At 36.5% G+C, this 18,425-nt stretch overlaps 1 protein-coding gene across 5 annotated transcripts in view; it reads left to right on the top strand.

Moving 5' to 3' along the window:
- DMXL2 (Dmx like 2) overlaps positions 1-18,425 on the top strand; it is a 158,682-nt gene that overhangs the window by 100,380 nt on the left and 39,877 nt on the right. For all 5 annotated transcript variants that reach the window (XM_044230926.1, XM_044230928.1, XM_044230925.1 and 2 more), the window contains exons 17-22: positions 3,025-3,252; positions 4,935-6,611; positions 9,120-9,230; positions 13,202-13,371; positions 16,560-16,657; positions 17,083-17,248. In XM_044230926.1, the coding sequence (XP_044086861.1) occupies positions 3,025-3,252; positions 4,935-6,611; positions 9,120-9,230; positions 13,202-13,371; positions 16,560-16,657; positions 17,083-17,248 (2,450 nt within the window). The remainder of the gene's footprint in view (positions 1-3,024; positions 3,253-4,934; positions 6,612-9,119; positions 9,231-13,201; positions 13,372-16,559; positions 16,658-17,082; positions 17,249-18,425) is intronic.

The raw sequence follows: 18,425 nt of genomic DNA on the forward strand, positions 1-18,425 counted from the left end.
TTAACCCACTGAACCACCCAAGCATCCTAGTCAAACTGATTTTGTAGAATATTAAGAAATCTAACAGTTATAAGTTACATTAGCCATATTTTTGCTGTACACATTTATACTGATTTCTGAGCAAATTAGAAAATCTGTAGTATGAAGGAAAGAAGTTGAACTTGGATCCTTCTTTTTAGAACTGACGTTTACTTTCTGAGAGATAATTGTTAAAATGAATTAACACAGCCTTATGAACCTGAATCTGGTTTTAACTCAAAATATTTAAGTTTTTGAAAGATTTTATTCATTACTGGTGTTATATAATTTAGCTGATTTTATACACATTAAACATTTAATACAGTTAACTAATATTTTTTATTCCCTTTGTAATTCACATTATCACATAACTCTGTAAACAGCAGTTCTAACTGGGCCATGAACTCAGGTTAGAAAAGCCAAATGATTTGATAGAACTTTTACCTGTGCCCATTTGAGCCTAATCTTCTTCTTTTTTTAAAATCATGTTCCATTAGCCAACATATAGTACATCATTGGATTTTGATGTAGTAGTCAGTGATTCACTAGTTGTGTTTAACACCCAGCTCTCATCGCATATCCTGTGTGAGCCTAATTTTCTTGAGGCAGTGGGAATCCAAAAGTTCTTTCAAAGACTTTTAAGTTCATTCTTGGTGTTACATGCTGTTCCACAAAAATGTGAGAGTAGAGTGATCTAAAACCAGCTTGTCAAGAAGAGAATTTTTAACTCACCAGAGAATATAGTATTTTCTAGAGTTGGACACAAAGCCAGGAAAGGTCCTGAAGAGATTAATGGAGGTAGTAACAGATTCTTGTGGTAGGACAGGAAGATTGTGATACCTTGTCCCTACTGCGTATGAGGGAAGTTTCCCACTGGAAACTTCCTAAATCCAGGTTTAGTGTAGAGTTTCTTGATTACTCTGTTTCTGTTAGCAGTAAAAGGTTACGAACAATATGACAGTAGAAGCAAACAAATAATATGTCCTCTTCAGCTATGAAAGCATCTGACTTTTGGTTCTAACATTCACAGCAGATTTAGTATAGTGTATGCTGTCATTCACAGCTAATACTTGAATTTATCAGTATGTTGAAAATCTGGGCTGAGAATCAAATGATAGACTTAAATTTAGATGGGAAAGTAACATATTGACTACCTCTAAGGGACCAGGCACTGAGATAAGTGCTTTAAACATGTGAGACATTATCCCCAGTTTACTAATGTAATAATATTAAGTAACTTGATCAAGTCCCACATCTAGTTTGTCATAGGACCAAGTTTCATATCAGGTTTTTCTGTCTCTAAGGCCTTTGCTTTTTCCCCTTGCTCTTATTTTCTTTCTTAGCATGAGAATAATACATTAGGAAAGTGCTTGGTTTACAGGAAGAGAAGTAATACAGCTTGACCTTATTTTGCAGATGAGAAAATAGCCAGAGATTGTGAAGTGCCTTGACTGAGGAGGCCAGGAGTAGTACTTCTTTCTGCTGAGTACTCATGGAAGTTTGTAGTCCCATTCCATTTTGTGGAAAATGTTTACGTGAAATAGATTGATATATTTAACATCCACTGGGATGTTACTCAGTATCTCTTACTATTCTGATGCTTCTTGAGATATATAAAGCAAGCACCATCATTGCCCTTCATAAATTCATAGTCTAATGGGGGGGAGACAGGCCCACAAATATAAATGTAATTCAAAATATCCCTCACATGTAGCAGAAGCACAGATAACTGAATCTGCTTAGAGATTTATATTCCACTCTTATGTGAAAGCTGGAACTCTTGGGAAGATCAGATCGATATCCATACCCACCCCCTTTTTTTGTGGTACAAAAGGTGATTTTATTATAACATGAGGAAAGGACCCATGGGCAGAAAGCGCTGCCCTGGGGTTGTGAGGGATGACTGATTATATACTTCTGAGTTTGTGGAGGGAGGAGTGATAGAGATAAAATACGTTTCTGAGGTATTAAGGAATTTTGAAGCAAGGGTTTTAGGACATTGGGGGGATCACTGCTGTTAAGGTTACTTTTAGTCTTTAAATAAAACGTAAACATGAAGGCATTAAGGTGGCCTTGAGTTCCTTGAGGAAGGTCATGATCAGCGTGTTTCGGATATCTATCAGTGGGCTGCAAGCCAGTCAGCTAACACCATCTTAAATTTGTTTAGAACTTTTATTTTTCTGTATTGGTTTTTGAAATCATCTTGTTGAAGGGCTTGGTAGTCAGGAGGCTGGTATTTTAGTGTCTTCCTTTCCACTAGCTAGTTATATGACTGTAGGAAAATCAGTAAGCTCTCTAAACTTAAATTCTTTCATTTATGACGTGAGGTAACTTAAATTCTTTCTTCTACAACGTGAGGTAATACCTTGCTGTTCCTCAAAGTTTGATTCATAATGCTCTGTTTCAGAAACACCGGGGCGACTTATTAATGCAGATTTCTGGGGTCTACCCCAAAACAACTGAATCAGTCTTCCTGTGGTGGAGGCCCAGGAATCTGCATGGTAACAAGTTTCTCCTCAAACTTTTGGTACTTTATAAAGATGCATTTATTTATTTTAGAGAGAGAAAATGCACAATTTTGTGCTAGTGCATGAGTAAGGGATGGGGGGTGGGGGGCTGACTCCCCACTGAGTGTGGAGCCTGACCAGCGGCTTTATCCCCTGACCCATGAAATGACCTGAGCTGAAACCAAGAGTCAGATGCTTGATCAACTGAGCCACCCAGGCACTCCAAGCTTTTGATGCTTTTTAAAGGTTGAAAACATTGGAGGAAATAACTCGAGATTTTTTTTCCTAGTTTTTACATGTTGCAATTAAGTGTCTGTGATGGAGTTGGTGATGATAAGAATAAAAGGGGGAAAAAAAGTCTGTCAAGGTAACTCAGCAAGTCTGAAAATTGACCTTGTCTCCAGCGTACTTTAAGCTATGTTTCTTAATGATGACAAGGTATATTCTAGCTAACATATATAGTGATGGTTGTAATATATTTCATAATTTATCTTCAAAGCTAAACCTTCAGAAGGCTTTTCATCAGAGAGTCTACTTTCAGTCCCTGGACAGAAGAATGTAGACTCTTCTCCAGAAACCTCTCCTAGTGTGAGCCCCATGCCACACTCTGCCTCAATTGCCAATCTACAAACTGCTAGCAAACTTATTTTGAGTTCTAGACTGGTCTACAGCCAACCTCTTGATCTCCCAGAAGGAGTTGAAGTAATAAGAGCAACACCTTCCGCAGGTAAGGTAGCTTGAAGAGTGGGCAGTTGTAGCTCAGAGTGTCCTTCAGTGGGTAAAATGGACAAACTCTCCTGAAATACGTGTTATGTGGACAATTGTAATTTTCTAGTAATGATGTACCTGTTTAGAAACATGTCTTTATTGGAAAGTTTCCTATGATAAATGTAATCAGCCTGACAGAAAATGATATGTTTTAATGTGAAGTTTCTTGCCTGCACTATGATTTCTTATAAATAGGAATAATATAATATGGCAGTACAATTGCAAATAACAGATGTGTTCATCAGCAAATCACTGAAGTTTTTTTTAAGTTGAGGCAGTTCATCCACTTTGTACTAATCACATATTACCTTTATTAAATATGTTTGAGCAGGAGTTGGCAGGTACTGTGGGGAAAATACGTAAGATACAAGATTATAGTTTGGCTTGCCTGAATGGTACTGAGTTTAACAAGGCAGATAAGATCGTTGGGAGGCAGGTGTATTTAAAATGATCTGTCATTTACAGAACTATAATTAAAGAATTCCTGGAGTAGTATTTTTGGGAAATCAAATTGGAGGTTCAAGACTGGTGAATGATTTTCAGTATGAGGCTTCTTTTATTCACCCACAAGATAGGTTTGAACTCAGAGTTGGAAAGATCACATTAATGGTTTACTCTGGGCTTTTGTGGCAGGTGCAGATGTGGAAAGATCACATTAATGGTTTACTCTGGGCTTTTGTGGCAGGTGCAGATCTGAAAGATCACATTAATGGTTTACTCTGGGCTTTTGTGGCAGGTGCAGAGTTTTTAGTCTTTCAAAGTATTTGGAAAGTTTGGGATATACCCAGGTTTATCAGAATTGGTAATATAATAAATTATATTTTGCAGAAGCTTTGTACATACGTTACTTGACAGTAACACTCCAAGGGAAGTAGTAACATGGTCCCTAATATTTAGATGGAAAATGTTCAGATGTGGAAGTGGCTTTCCCAGTGTTGCGGAGTTATTGATGGACTAGAACCTGAATCCAGGTCTTCTGACCCCAGTCCTAATCGCTGTTACTCCTCATGTTATAGTTGACAGTGGATGAGTTATAGTTGATGGTTGATGAGTGGTCTTTGGCAGTCAAGAATAAATATGAGGATTTGAATTACCCTTATTTATAATGGTGAGACCTAGTAGTCTGTTTATCTCTCTGAAAACATTTTGATGGTAGGGGCAGATTTAGGGTCTGGATTATTCAGGGGCAGGTTAGGGGAATTTGAATGGGAAACTATATTGAAGACTTAAGGATCTCTGATGAAAGTCATGACAAGTGGAGACTGAAAGTCCAGTGAAGCATGTGGTGAAGACATATGTAAGTTACAACAGGTAACAGATTTAGGGATAACCGGTTGCCTTGTTTTATTGTGTTTGAGTTTTATTTTATGGAATAGTCACCTCATTTAAACATTATTAATCACCTAAAAACCAATTAAGTGATTATTACTGCATATTTTGATTCCACCAATGGGCTCTTCAAAGCTTATATAGATAATATCTTGGCCAATGGATGCTTAGTGTAAAGCAGTAGTTAAGGGGGGTTTGCAGAATTATATTAAAGAAGCTTATAGTGGCTTTGGATTTAATCACATTATAAAACTTAATTGTTAGCATTTTATTTTGTGATTGTTATCATGACTATCTGCTTTTTTTTTAAAGGCCATCTGAGTTCTTCTTCGATTTATCCGGTGTGCCTTGCCCCTTATTTAGTGGTTACAACTTGTTCTGACAATAAAGTACGCTTCTGGAAGTGTAGTATGGAAACCAACCTGCAGTGCCAAAGTGATGAGAAGGAAATTTACCATTGGAGGAGATGGCCCTTGATGAATGATGAAGGAGAAGATAACAGCAGTACAGTGAGCATTGTGGGAAGACCAGTTGCTGTTAGCTGTTCATACACAGGCCGCCTTGCCGTGGCTTACAAACAACCTGTCCACCACAATGGTTTTGTTTCTAAAGAATTTTCCATGCATGTTTGCATCTTTGAATGTGAATCTACGGGAGGATCAGAATGGGTTTTAGAGCAAACAATTCATCTTGATGATTTGGTCAAGGTTGGCAGTGTACTTGATTCGAGGGTCAGTGTTGACAGTAATCTGTTTGTGTACAGCAAATCAGATGCGCTTTTGAGCAAGGATAGATACCTTATTCCAAATATCAAACATTTAGTACATTTGGACTGGGTTTCAAAAGAAGATGGCTCCCACATTCTCACAGTGGGGGTTGGTGCTAACATCTTCATGTATGGACGGCTCTCAGGAATTGTGACTGAGCAAATCAATAGTAAAGATGGAGTGGCTGTCATTACTTTACCACTAGGTGGTAGTATCAAGCAAGGAGTTAGGTCAAGATGGGTTCTTCTTCGATCTATAGACTTGGTGTCCTCTGTGGATGGTACACCTTCGCTGCCTGTTTCTCTCTCCTGGGTGAGAGATGGGATATTGGTGGTGGGCATGGATTGTGAAATGCACGTGTATGCACAGTGGAAGCACGCGGTCAAATTTGGAGACATTGAAGCTGATAGTCCTGATGCAGAAGAGACAGCAATACAAGATCATTCTGCCTTTAAATCTAATATGTTGTCAAGAAAAAGTATTGTTGAAGGCACAGCTATTGCTGATGATGTGTTTTGTTCACCAACTGTGGTTCAGGATGGCGGCTTATTCGAGGCTGCACATGTGCTTTCCCCTACTCTCCCTCAGTATCATCCAACTCAACTGTTAGAATTGATGGATTTAGGGAAAGTTCGAAGGGCTAAAGCTATTCTCTCTCATTTAGTGAAATGCATTGCAGGTGAAGTTGCGATAGTTAGAGATGCTGATGCTGGAGAAGGGACTAAGCGACATCTTTCCCGAACCATTAGTGTAAGTGGCAGTACAGCGAAGGATACGGTCACCATAGGAAAGGATGGCACTCGAGATTATACCGAAATAGATTCTATTCCTCCACTACCATTATATGCACTGCTTGCTGCGGATCAGGATACAACCTACAGAATTTCAGAAGAGAGTACGAAAATACCCCAGAGCTTTGAAGATCATACCAAAAGTGAACCAGAAGATCAGTATTCTGAGCTTTTCCAAATCCAGGATATAACCACAGATGATATAGATTTAGAGCCAGAACAGAGAGAAAACAAATCGAAAGTAATAAATCTTTCTCAGTATGGACCTGCTTACTTTGGCCAGGAACACGCTAGGGTACTTTCAAGTCACCTTATGCACTCGAGTCTACCAGGCCTTACCCGTTTGGAGCAGATGTTCCTCGTGGCTTTGGCTGATACAGTGGCCACCACCAGCACAGAGCTTGATGAAAACAGAGATAAGAGTTACTCAGGTAAATATTCCTACTGAAATTTACAAGGTTACCATGCATAGAACCATTTGTATAATGTATGCAATGACTCACATATTAAGTTGCAGTCTTTCTTGAAACCTTGCAGTGAAAAGAACTCTTTAGTAGACAGTTACAGTTTGTAGACAATTACAATCATAATATGATTAATTGTGAAATAAAGGACTGTTGGGATAGGCTATGACTTGCACATATGACATCATGGATTTGTGATATCTGTGTGTGTTCTCGCATGAGCTTTTACACTGAAAGCTTTGTGTCACTTTAGATCTATGTAGTCTTGTTTTTTCAAAGCATAGTGACTCCTATGGCTTATTTTAGTTTTTATTTTACTTTTAGTAATTATAGTGGCCCACTTGATAATTTTACTATTGAACCATGAGCTTATAGGGACCTCATGATCTCAACTTGTTCATCTTCCCATTTCTAGATATATATATATTTTTTACAATTACCTAATTTTCTCTGAAACTTCTCTTGAGGAAGAGGTTTTAATACATTTTACTATAATGTGTGTCTTGATTAATTTGCTCTATAACCAGAACATTTTTGGCTGTCTCCTGAAACTAGATTCCATTCTCTTTTATGCAGATAGTTGAAGGTAATGGTGTTGCTTGTAAATGATGGCATTAGCCAAGGAAACTGAAAATTATTGATCATTCATTCATTCAGTAAATATTGTGGAGGAGTGAACAGTTGCTATATGCCAGGCACTTTATGTACTTTATCATACTTAATTGTCACAACAATCTAGGTAGGTAGCTGTTATTATACTAAATTTTATAGATGAAGACACTGATCCGTAGGGAGATTAAGTGACAAACAAGGTCATGCAGGTAGTAAATGGCAGAGCTGGGGTTCCTATGTGGATACCTCATTGCCTTCCAGCCTGTACTCTTACTATTTCACAAGATTTCTAAATTTGAGGGAAAAAGACTGTTTCTCAAAGCTAGCTGGAATGTATTTATATCCTTATAATATATCCCCCAAATTTTCTCTTTGTAGATTAAAATAACTAGAGACTTCAGAAGCTTTTGCCTGGGGACCCATTTTCCAAACATGTTAATTAAAACAAATCCTAATGATTATGAGGTGGTATATTCAATAGAGCAGGATTCTCCCCGTAATAGTCTTAATGAAGCCTTTGTTGAAAACTTAAAAGTTTTTACTCTGAGATATCAAGAAAATAGGTCACAATCCATGAAAAATGTTTTAAACTTTGATTCGGAACTATGTGATTGGCAGGGCAGTATCAAAATGGCTCATCCTGGTCATGGTGCCCTTTCATGAGGTGGCTAAGGCAGGAATTAATGTCTCCACTTCACAGGTGGGAAACTGAAGCTCCGAGTTTAAGTATGTTGCACCTCTCAGTCAGTGGATTCTAAGTAAATGAATTCTTTCTCTCGAACCCCATATTCCAGTCTTTGGACATGCTACCAGTTCTCCCATATCTAGGTCCAGTCATTTCTTACCACTCCTCCTATGGCCATTCCGGTCAGGTCACTGTCCCCTCCTGCCTAGTTATAGACAAAGTCTCCAACACTGCTAAGTTCTTGTTACCTCAGTCTGTTCTCCCGCCTACACCAGAGGCTTGCTATCTCACTTTAGAGTAGAAGCCATACCCCTGCGGAGGTCCACAAGGCCCCATGTGATCTCCGTTCATTTTCACTGACCTCCTTGTGTCCCAGAAAGACCCTAGACACATTCCTGTCTCAAGGTCTTCACACATTTTGTTTCCTCTGTGTGGAATGTTCGTTTTTCCAAATTTATGCCCAGCATGATGTGAGAATTTAAAACATTTTATTTTCTTCTAGAAAATATTATTTGATTTAACATTCTTAGTACTTCCTAAGTGGCAGTTAGTGTGCTGGGTGCTGTTCAGACTTTTGAATTGCTTTCCTCCAACAGTGGCTATAATTTTAATTAAACTCACCACACTTTTACCTTTGCACAACTTTTAAATAGGGGTGAGTTTGTGAAATTAGGTTGAGGTTCAACCTTAGATTTGTAAAACTAGCCTAGGGAATCAGATTTTAAATCTTTCATAGTACTGTATATCACTTGAGCTAACCAGACTAGAAAATTTTATCTTTTTTATTAATGATAATAAACGAATGATTTCATTTTATATATGTAATTCCTGTGTTTTAAATCTCTATCTGACTTCACATAGGAAATGCTTCTTAAGATTGTTTCTAGCTTAATATAGTTAATATATTTTTTATTGGATTTCAAGATTTCATTTATTATGAGTAGCTGTAAGTACTGTTGTTACCTGTATATTTTCCTCATTTTTCATTTGGGAGTTTCAGTATTTACAAATATTTTTTGTAAAGACATTTTTTTTATAAAGATATTCAAGTGTTGACAAAGGAATACACTCAAATACATACTTTGTGCAAATTGTTATTGTTGAATTTAATGCTTATTTCCTAATTTTTATTGGTTTGTGACCTTTTCCCTGAAACATATTTTCTGTTTGCTTTGCAGGAAGAGACACACTAGACGAGTGTGGTTTGAGATACTTACTAGCTATGCGTTTGCACACATGCCTTTTGACATCGCTGCCTCCTTTATACCGAGTACAGCTACTTCATCAAGGTATTTAACTCCTTGTTTGAAACTTTGCAAGACTTTTATTTCATATTGAAATGAAATATTTGTATGTATATTTGGGTAGAAGAATTAGCTAAGTCATTATATGCATTCTTATCATTAGCCTTAAGACCTTCCTGTCACATGGTGCCCACTGACCCTTCTTCTGTGCCTTTTTCAGCTCTGTTCTGTGACTTTGGCTCTTCTCTCTCAGTTTCTCAGACTTTACTCACTAAAGTTGCAGTAGTTTAGGAGTAAACCTGGTATGCCTAAGGCCGTAAAAGTGAACCCGAATTTCTTTGACATCTGATATCTTTTTTTAAAAAATTATGTGAATTTTGCCCTATGTTTTATTATTTCTGTTTATTTTAATGTAAGCATTATGTTTTAAGTCCTGTACTCACAAGTAAAGCTGATGTTTTGGGAATATGTGCCAGATAGTAATCCAGTAGATTTGCATACTTGTAGCATACTGCCACACACGCTGATTTGAGGTGTAAGGATTTATGTCAGCCCCCTAATTTACAGATTTATACCCAGGGATGCCTGGGTGAGTCAGTTGGTTAAGGGCTGCCTTTTACTCAGGTCATGATCCCAGAGTCCTGGGATCAAGCCCTGCATCAGGCTCCCTGCTCTGTGGGGAGCCTACTTATCCCTCTGCCTCTTCCTGACTCCCTGTCTCTTTCTCTCTTGCTGTCTATTGTGAATAAATAAATAAAGTCTTTAAAAAAATAAAATAGTGAAAAACTGAAACTATAAAGTGACCTGCCCAAGATATAGGGCTATTTATTAATAGACATTGGCATTAGAATCCAAGTGCAGTGCAGTGTTCATTAGACTATGTTCTTTTTGAAACCAGCCTCCTGGACGCAGCCCCATAAATAATGCTTTAGTATTGTAGGAACTAGAATATCAAGCTTTATAATTTGTTTTTCTTACCCATAGCACTTACCCTTCACCCTCATAAATGTTCTTTGAAAATATAATTCTAAATAGCTGTCTGATATTCTATCATGTTTCTAAACTATGTTTCATCTATCTAGTCCTTTATTTGTGAAACAGATTTGGCTGGTTTTCTATTTGAATGATCACTGTAATGAATGACCTTATAACTCTTCATACAAATATTCATGTATATATCTGATTATTTTTCAACAGTGGAATTAATGAGTCAGAGGGCTTGAAAGTTCTTATTAACTCTTTTTTTTTTTTTTGAGGTAGTTGTTTTTATTTTTAATGTTTCAGTCAACACTTTGTTGCCAGATCGATATTCTAAATTCTGAACCTAACTGTATCTTAGTATTTTTTTATTCAAGTATAATTAATATACAGTGTAGTTTCAGGTGTACAATATAATGAATCATCAATTCTGTACATTTTTCAGTGTTCATCAAGATAAATGTACTCTTAATCCTGTCTTGTTTCTCCCGTCTGCCCATCCACCTCCCCTCCAGCAACCACCACTTCGCTATAGTTAAGAGTGAAATTTCTTAAGGCTTGATGAGTATTGCCCCAGACAGAAACACTGTACTCATTTACATGCCTGGAAACAGTGTTCGACAGTTCCAAAACTTAACCCATTGTGGACTTGTCATTACCATTTTAAACAATCTGTGCCATTTGGTTAGGTTTAAAAAAATGGTATCTAGGAGGTTCTTTTACACTTTAGTTTTAAATAATAGATGGTACTGAATCACTTAATGACAATTGTGGAATTGAAAATTCCATTTTCCCTTTGATACAGTTAAAACACTGGACATAAGCGACTGCTATTATAAATGATGATCTTAGGAAGAGTTTTCAGGGGAAAAGTTCAGTAGATGGGATACAGATAGAAAGGCTAAGAAGAATAGAGGAAAACTGCAAAGGATAGCCTGTTACTGGTAGGCAAAAAATAAATAAGTAAATAACTATCTGTTGGTGCCCCTGTTCTTTTCCTCCTCCTCCTTCTTCTTCTTCTTCTTTTTTTTTTTTTGAAGATTTTATTTATTTATTTGACAGAGATCACAAGTAGGCAGAGAGGTGGGGGGTGGGGGGGGCTGGGAAGCAGGCTCCCTGCTTGAGCAGGGAGCCCAGTGTGGGGGCTCGATCCCAACACTGAGATCATGACCTGAGCCGAAGGCAAGAGGCTTAACCTGTTGAGCCACCCAGGCACCCCGTTCTTTTTTCCTTAATATATGTAGGTATGTATGTATATATACACACACACACACACACACACACACACACACACACATATATGTATTAAGCTATGGAGCAGGTCACTTTAAACTCTGTAGTTATGATTTTTTAATCTGTAAAATAGGGGGCTGATATAAATCCTTGTATCTCAAATCAGGGTGTGTGTGGCAGTACGCTACAAGTATGCAAATCTACTGGATTATCTGGCACATATTCCTGAAACTTCAGCTTTACTTGTGAGTATATGACTTACAATGCAATGCTTATATTAAAATAAACATAAATAGTTAGGCTTCCAAATATATTCACTTCTGAACCTAATTCCCTTGACATACCTGTTTATTTTCTGTTTCTGCTTAATCATACCAAAAATTTAATTAATCACATTTCACTTAAGGATACAGAATGTAATATATTTTATATTATTCTTTATATTATAAATGTGCTTTTAGCAAAGATATATTGTGTGCATTGCTATGTAATAGCAACTTCTAAAGCAAAGTTTCAGTTATTTGATGTAGTGATTAATTCCTAAATCAGGCAAAGATTTAAAAATTAATCTGCCTTTTAGGTTATGAAAAACTACAAATTGGTGCCAGTAAATTTTGACTATTTTTCCTTAAATTTATGGTGGCAGTCAAGGCTTGTTGCACTGATTTTTTTTTTTTTTAATGCTCTGATTTCAGGCACAGTTGTATAGAAATGTTAGCAATGGGAAATTTTAAAAACTTAAGATTATTATTTAAAATAATCATAATAGTTTTTCCTTTTATACCTTCTAAAGGAACTGTTGTGAAGCAGTAGTGATTAGAAAATCTTTAAACTATATTGAAAGTCTATATAGTAGTTGTTAATGAAAAAATTACATGTGGTAACACTGATGGTCTTCTAGCATTGAGAAGCCTGTGCTATAATGTGACTATTATTGACTTCAGACATGAGGTCCAAAATGGGTCCATACAGATGGCTACTTTGAACAGTCTGGCCTCTTTTCTAGTCTCCTCTGGGTACTTCTGGCATTCCCACTATCTGTCATCAATTTGTGTGTCTCATTTCCCTTGTGTTTCCTCTCCATCTGCTCTAAGTGGAACAAAGTGTTATTGGTAAACTATCGATAAACTCCCTTGTACTTCCAAGTCTGATGGTGTTGCCTCTAAATACAACCTAGATTCCTGTCAGTCTTCTTCCAGGACAAAAAGAATTTGCCATATACCAACAGTATTAGGCAGCTTTAAACTACTTTTAACCAAGATGCCAAAGGCAAAGGAATGTTGTTCCCTGGCTGTTGTTATTCCCTGCAACTGTCTTGAAGGTTAGACCTTACTGTGAAATGATATTTAGCTCCTTGGCCAGAGGGATGAATGGGGCAGTTTTCACTATTCAGTGCTGGAGGATATGGTCTGCATTGCTGTGAAAAAATACCCAAGGACACAGGCCAAGATATTTTGACTTGACCAGAGCTTTCACTGTTGATAAGTTTGGTGTGTGTACGTATAAATGACTCGATATTCAAATATCTTTCCTGTGATTAAGTTTTAGTGTCTCTATTTTTGCAGAGAAAAAAAGTAAATACTTGGGAAAAAAAGAGATTTTTTCATTTTGTGTGTTCTGCCATTGCTCTTGTATTTAGAAGCTTATAATGTAAAGTCCTTGAATGATGACTTTCTTTTGCTTTTTTTTTTCTGCTTGAAAATTCTTTCCAGAATGAAAGAATAAATACATGACTATGTGAAAAATTGTTTTGTTCTTTTTTGGTAGAGTTCTGAAAAGGTTATTATTTTGTATTTCTAATTTAGGTGTGTCTACCTGCCATTTTGCCTGGGCTTTTCATTCTGAGGCTGAAGAAGAACTGATAAATATGATTCCGGCAATTCAGAGAGGGGACCCTCAGTGGTCTGAGTTAAGAGCTATGGGAATAGGTTGGTGGGTCAGGAATATTAACACTCTTCGAAGATGCATTGAAAAGGTAACTTTACTTCATTGGAAGCTCAAGTTAAAAAAAAAAATCTTTAAAGGATAAAAGATACTATCTTCCAGAAAATATGTAGTGGGGAATTAGTTTGCACATCTTGAGATCTTGAGAATTTCTTAAATAATAATTTTTGGAGATTCCAAAAACCTGACCTTTATAAAATGCCTGTGTAGTATATCAATTGCCTTTTGCCATATATACTGAGTTTATAATATTTATGGAGTTGCATTTTTTTTGCTATCAGTTGAAGTGTGTCAACTAGTTGGAGAAAATTCAAAAATCTTTTTTTTTTTAAAACAACTTGAAGTTTGCAGTGGATATGAAAAGTAGAGCATAGAGAATATAGTCAGTAAGATTATAATGGCATTGTATTGTGACAGATGGTGACTGCATTTACTGTGGTGAGCGTTGTATAATGTGTAGTATTGTCAAATCACTGTTATATACCTGAAACTGCTCTAACACTGTATGTTGATTGTATTTCAATAACAATATTTACAAAAGAAAATACAAAAATCTAAATTTAGAAAACAAACTTCAGTTCTTATCAGATAGGTACATTATGGATACAAAAATTATTTTTTATATAAAGGATTCTCTGTATGGCTAGGCTAATAAATAGCAAACTTCCTCTGTACACTTAAAATACCATTCAATAAAAGGTTTTGATTTGTGTGCACTTGAAGAATGTATCAATGGCAGCAAATTAAACATGCTGTAAAATTTTTTATGAATCTGTTTTCTGGTAGATTCCCTTTAGAAAAAATTTGTTCAATAATTTGTTAGTGGAAGCTGAAAATTCCTTCAGTGTTGCAGAAACAAACCGTTATTGAGCACTTACTGTGTGCCAGGTTGGTACTAGTTGCTCTTCACAACTTATTTCATATAATCATCTTACTGGCCCTGTGTGGCCATCTCCATTTTCACCTGATGGACTAGGACTAGAAGGGTGAGGTAACCCTCCCAAGCTCCTGGTATTTGTAACTGTTAGACTGAGTCCATGCCTGTTGTACTCTACTGGGGTTAGAAGGTGGAATTCTCATTATTTACTTGTAGGAGCTCATCAAAATTCCCAGAAGTACAATTAATGATATAACATTTGTGAAGTACAGATTTATTTCTCCCAAGAGAAATTCATTCCTCTACAGTAGTAGTCGTCAGATTTTATTGTCAGTAGAATCAGCTGGCAAACTCACTTAAAATGCATATCCTCCAGGTGAATTTTCATTTGGTAGGTTGAGTGTAGCTAGGGATGTGTGGTCTTCATCTCAGCATCCTGAGATTCTGGTGTCCATTGTGGCCCTCGGATCACTTTGAAATGTGAGCACAGACATGTCATTTTCCTGTTACATGCAAAGTTGCCAATAAGATAATCAGTGCTTCTCTCCTCAAAATAGGCACAAATGTAAGAAGGAATTTATTCTCATACCAACTTCTGGTGTATAGGGAAAGTTAATTGTTACAGTATGTAAATGACACAGTATCTACATTAAATTTTTTATTTTCTGAAACAATGGAAAAAAGAGGACATATTTTCTCTGAAATGTTTCAGATTTTGGCTACAAAGATCTCCTTAATTTCTTGTCAGCAATTAGTTGTGTCATATAATTATTTCTGATATGTACATAGGATTTAATTCCACAAGAAAAGTATCTCTTAAAATTGCATCAAAGGGATACATGAATTTTTTGCCTTGAGATATATATTATAAATCCTTAGTGAATCATGAATAAAAATTTCTCTAAAAATTATTAAACATCGGGACGCCAGGGTGGCTCAGTTGGTTGGACGACTGCCTTCGGCTCAGGGCGTGATCCTGGAGTCCCGGGATCGAGTCCCACATCGGGCTCCCAGCTCCATGGGGAGTCTGCTTCGCTCTCTGACCTTCTCCTCGCTCATGCTCTCTCTCACTGTCTCTCTCTCTCAAATAAATAAATAAAATCTTAAAAAAAAAATTATTAAACATCAAAATACTAAGTTAAATAATTGAAGACAGAGAAAATATTAAAAAAGAAGAGAAATAAACAGGTATTGAGAATACAGCATTTTCATGATGCAGTTTCCCCGTCTCCCATTTCTTGGTAATTTTCTGCTTCACCATTAGTCACTGTGAACTAATAAAACAAAAACAAGTGTTGTTTTTTATTGTTATACCTCTCAGCGTAGTGATTTGCAGAAGTTATCTAAGTGTTTGAAAAATTAAGATACTGTCTATATGATAATTGTGTTCAAAACAGTATAATTATGTATAATAATGTTATTGGCTTAATTTTTAAACTTAACACTGAGTTGATTGGTTCTGTATGAATTCAGCAACTTTGGCTATAAGCTCTGAGGAGATTAATGAATCATGTGTTCATTAAGACTCTTTGTCGTGGAATTTCTAAGAATTGAAATTTGTAAGCTCTTGAAAATAACGGAACTTCAACCTTCTGTGTTAATTACATGCCAGAAAGAAGGTGTCAGTCTTTAGAATAGTCAAAATTTGATTGGAAAATACCAGAAACAATGTTTCTTTAAAAAGTATGTTTTAAAAAAACACTGGAAGACTCACTTATTTTTGTCTATAGTTGTTTACGTGTGTGTATATAATTGGTATTTATTCACAGATGTCTGTATCAGTATGAGTTGAGAAAGCTTTAAATTGTGAAATCACATTGACTATGGAAGTTAGCATTTTATCTTTTACAAAACATTAAGAATATGTAACATTTAATTTTCAAGAAAAAGATCACATCTGTTGATATTCTGCCTTCTTTTTTGTTTCATGTGGTAGACAGTTTTATTACTACCTGGGTTCTAATACCTTTTCCACCCCTTAATGTGTGACCTTAAGCAGTTCACTTAAACTCTCTGTGTCTCCGTTGCTGCCTTTGTAAAATGGGGATAATCCTCATGGATTGTGGTAATTTAATAAGATAAATAAAAGGCACTTAGACTGGTGCCTAGTACATGGAAGTAATTAGTAAATTGCTAGTTGCTATTATTATTTTTATTATAATTACTGGCATACAAATAGTTGTCTCTCAGAGCTACTGGAGACTGTGGAATAGAGCCAACTTTTCTCATCTCCATGGTTACTATCAGCGATATAAGAGCAGGGAAGCATTAATTGTTGGTTAATTGGTTGTAATTCTTTTATCAAATAGTTAATTTAATAGATTGTTTTATTTACCATTTAGGTTGCCAAAGCTTCTTTCCAAAGGAACAATGATGCCTTGGACGCTGCACTGTTCTACCTTTCCATGAAGAAGAAAGCAGTAGTGTGGGGTCTGTTTAGGTAAGTTCCCTCAACAATGAACATGATTGACTGGGATGAAGATTGTGCTGCAGATAGTCTGATGCCGGTGCTTTTGAAAGTACTTAGATACATAAGTCTGATCAGATCAGCTTACTTTTCTGTATCCTGGTTTCTTTATCAGCAAGAAATGGGTATAATATTGGTTCAGCATAACCTAAAGGGTGGGATGTTGTTTAAAAAAAAAAGTTGATAAAAGCACTTTGGAAAGTAAGCAATGTGTCCTGTTTATGTATATACAAGGAATTTGAGCTTTCCTGACCACAAGTGAAGAGAATCTTGGTAAGAGATACCTATTACTGAAATTATTTTAGATGGGTGTTTGAGATTATTTTCACATGTTCTGCAAAGGATTCAAAATATTTTAGATTTCCCTTAGCCACTGATACTTGTGTTCTTGTTTCCAGATCACAGCATGATGAGAAGATGACAACATTTTTTAGCCACAACTTTAATGAAGATAGGTGGCGTAAAGCTGCTTTGAAAAATGCTTTCTCTTTACTTGGAAAGCAACGCTTTGAACAATCTGCTGCTTTTTTCTTGTTAGCTGGTTCATTGAAAGATGCCATAGAGGTACAAATAAGAAAACATGCTGTGAGATACTTGTAGGAGATTGAAAATCTGAAGACGTTATAGAGTAGACTGATTTTCTTTCTTTCTTTTTTTATTTTTTTTAGTTTGTAATACTGAAATTTATTTTACTACTTGGATTATAAATTAAATTTTTTTTTAAAGATTTTATTTGTTTACTTGACAGATCACAAGTAGACAGGCAGGCAGAGAGAGAAGAAGAAGCAGGCTCCCCACTGAGCAGAGATTCCAGGACCCTGGGATCATGACCTGAGCCGAAGACAGAGGCTTAACACACTGAGCTACCCAAGCACCCCTAAATAAAATTTTTTTAAATCAGAAAACTTGTGTGTAATAAATTAGGTTACAGATTTGTAAAGCTCATTATAATGTAATTCTACATACTGAATTGCCTTTTTGTTTTTAAAAGATTTTATTTATTTATTTTGAGAGGGAAAGCGAGGAAGAGGGAACATGAAAGGGTAGAAAGTCAGAGGAAGAAGTAGACTCCCTGTGGAGCTGGGAGCCCAATGTGGGACTCCCATCCCGGGACTCCAGGATCATGACCTGAGCCAAAGACAGTCGCTTACCTGACTGAGCCACCCAGGCGCCCTGAATTGCCTTTTTTTTTTTTTTTAAAAAAAAGTATGTTCACTTGGCTTGTAATTTTCTGTCTTATGTTTGTAAAGACAGAGAATACAGAGAACTGAAATAGTGGTGTAGTGAAAACGAAATTATAAATCAATTCAGGTGTGAAACATAAACCAAAAATTTTTATATAGAGAATATTGCATTTCAAGTATATATATATAAAAGAATGACTAATGATTATTTTCTTCCTAGCCATCTTACGATTCCGAACTATTTGAAGTATGTGTAGGTCACAACCTCCTCCTCTGGGGTAGATAGGCAGCTACTTTAAGTTCTTTTTTTTCTAAATGAAATTCATAGGTAAGGAACTGAAATTGCTATTCGTATTGTTTTGTAATGTAGTTGTCTTAGGTATTAAAAAATGAATGAGGTGGGGCGCCTGGGTGGCTCAGTGGTTGGGCCGCTGCCTTCGGCTTGGGTCATGATCCCAGAGTCCTGGGATCGAGCCCCGCATCGGGCTCTCTGCTCGGCAGGGAGCCTGCTTCCTCCTCTCTCTGCCTGCCTCTCTGCCTACTTGTGATCTCTGTCT

The sequence above is a fragment of the Neovison vison genome, chromosome 13, assembly GCF_020171115.1.
Source record: "Neovison vison isolate M4711 chromosome 13, ASM_NN_V1, whole genome shotgun sequence".
Classification (NCBI taxonomy): Eukaryota; Metazoa; Chordata; class Mammalia; order Carnivora; family Mustelidae; genus Neogale; species Neogale vison.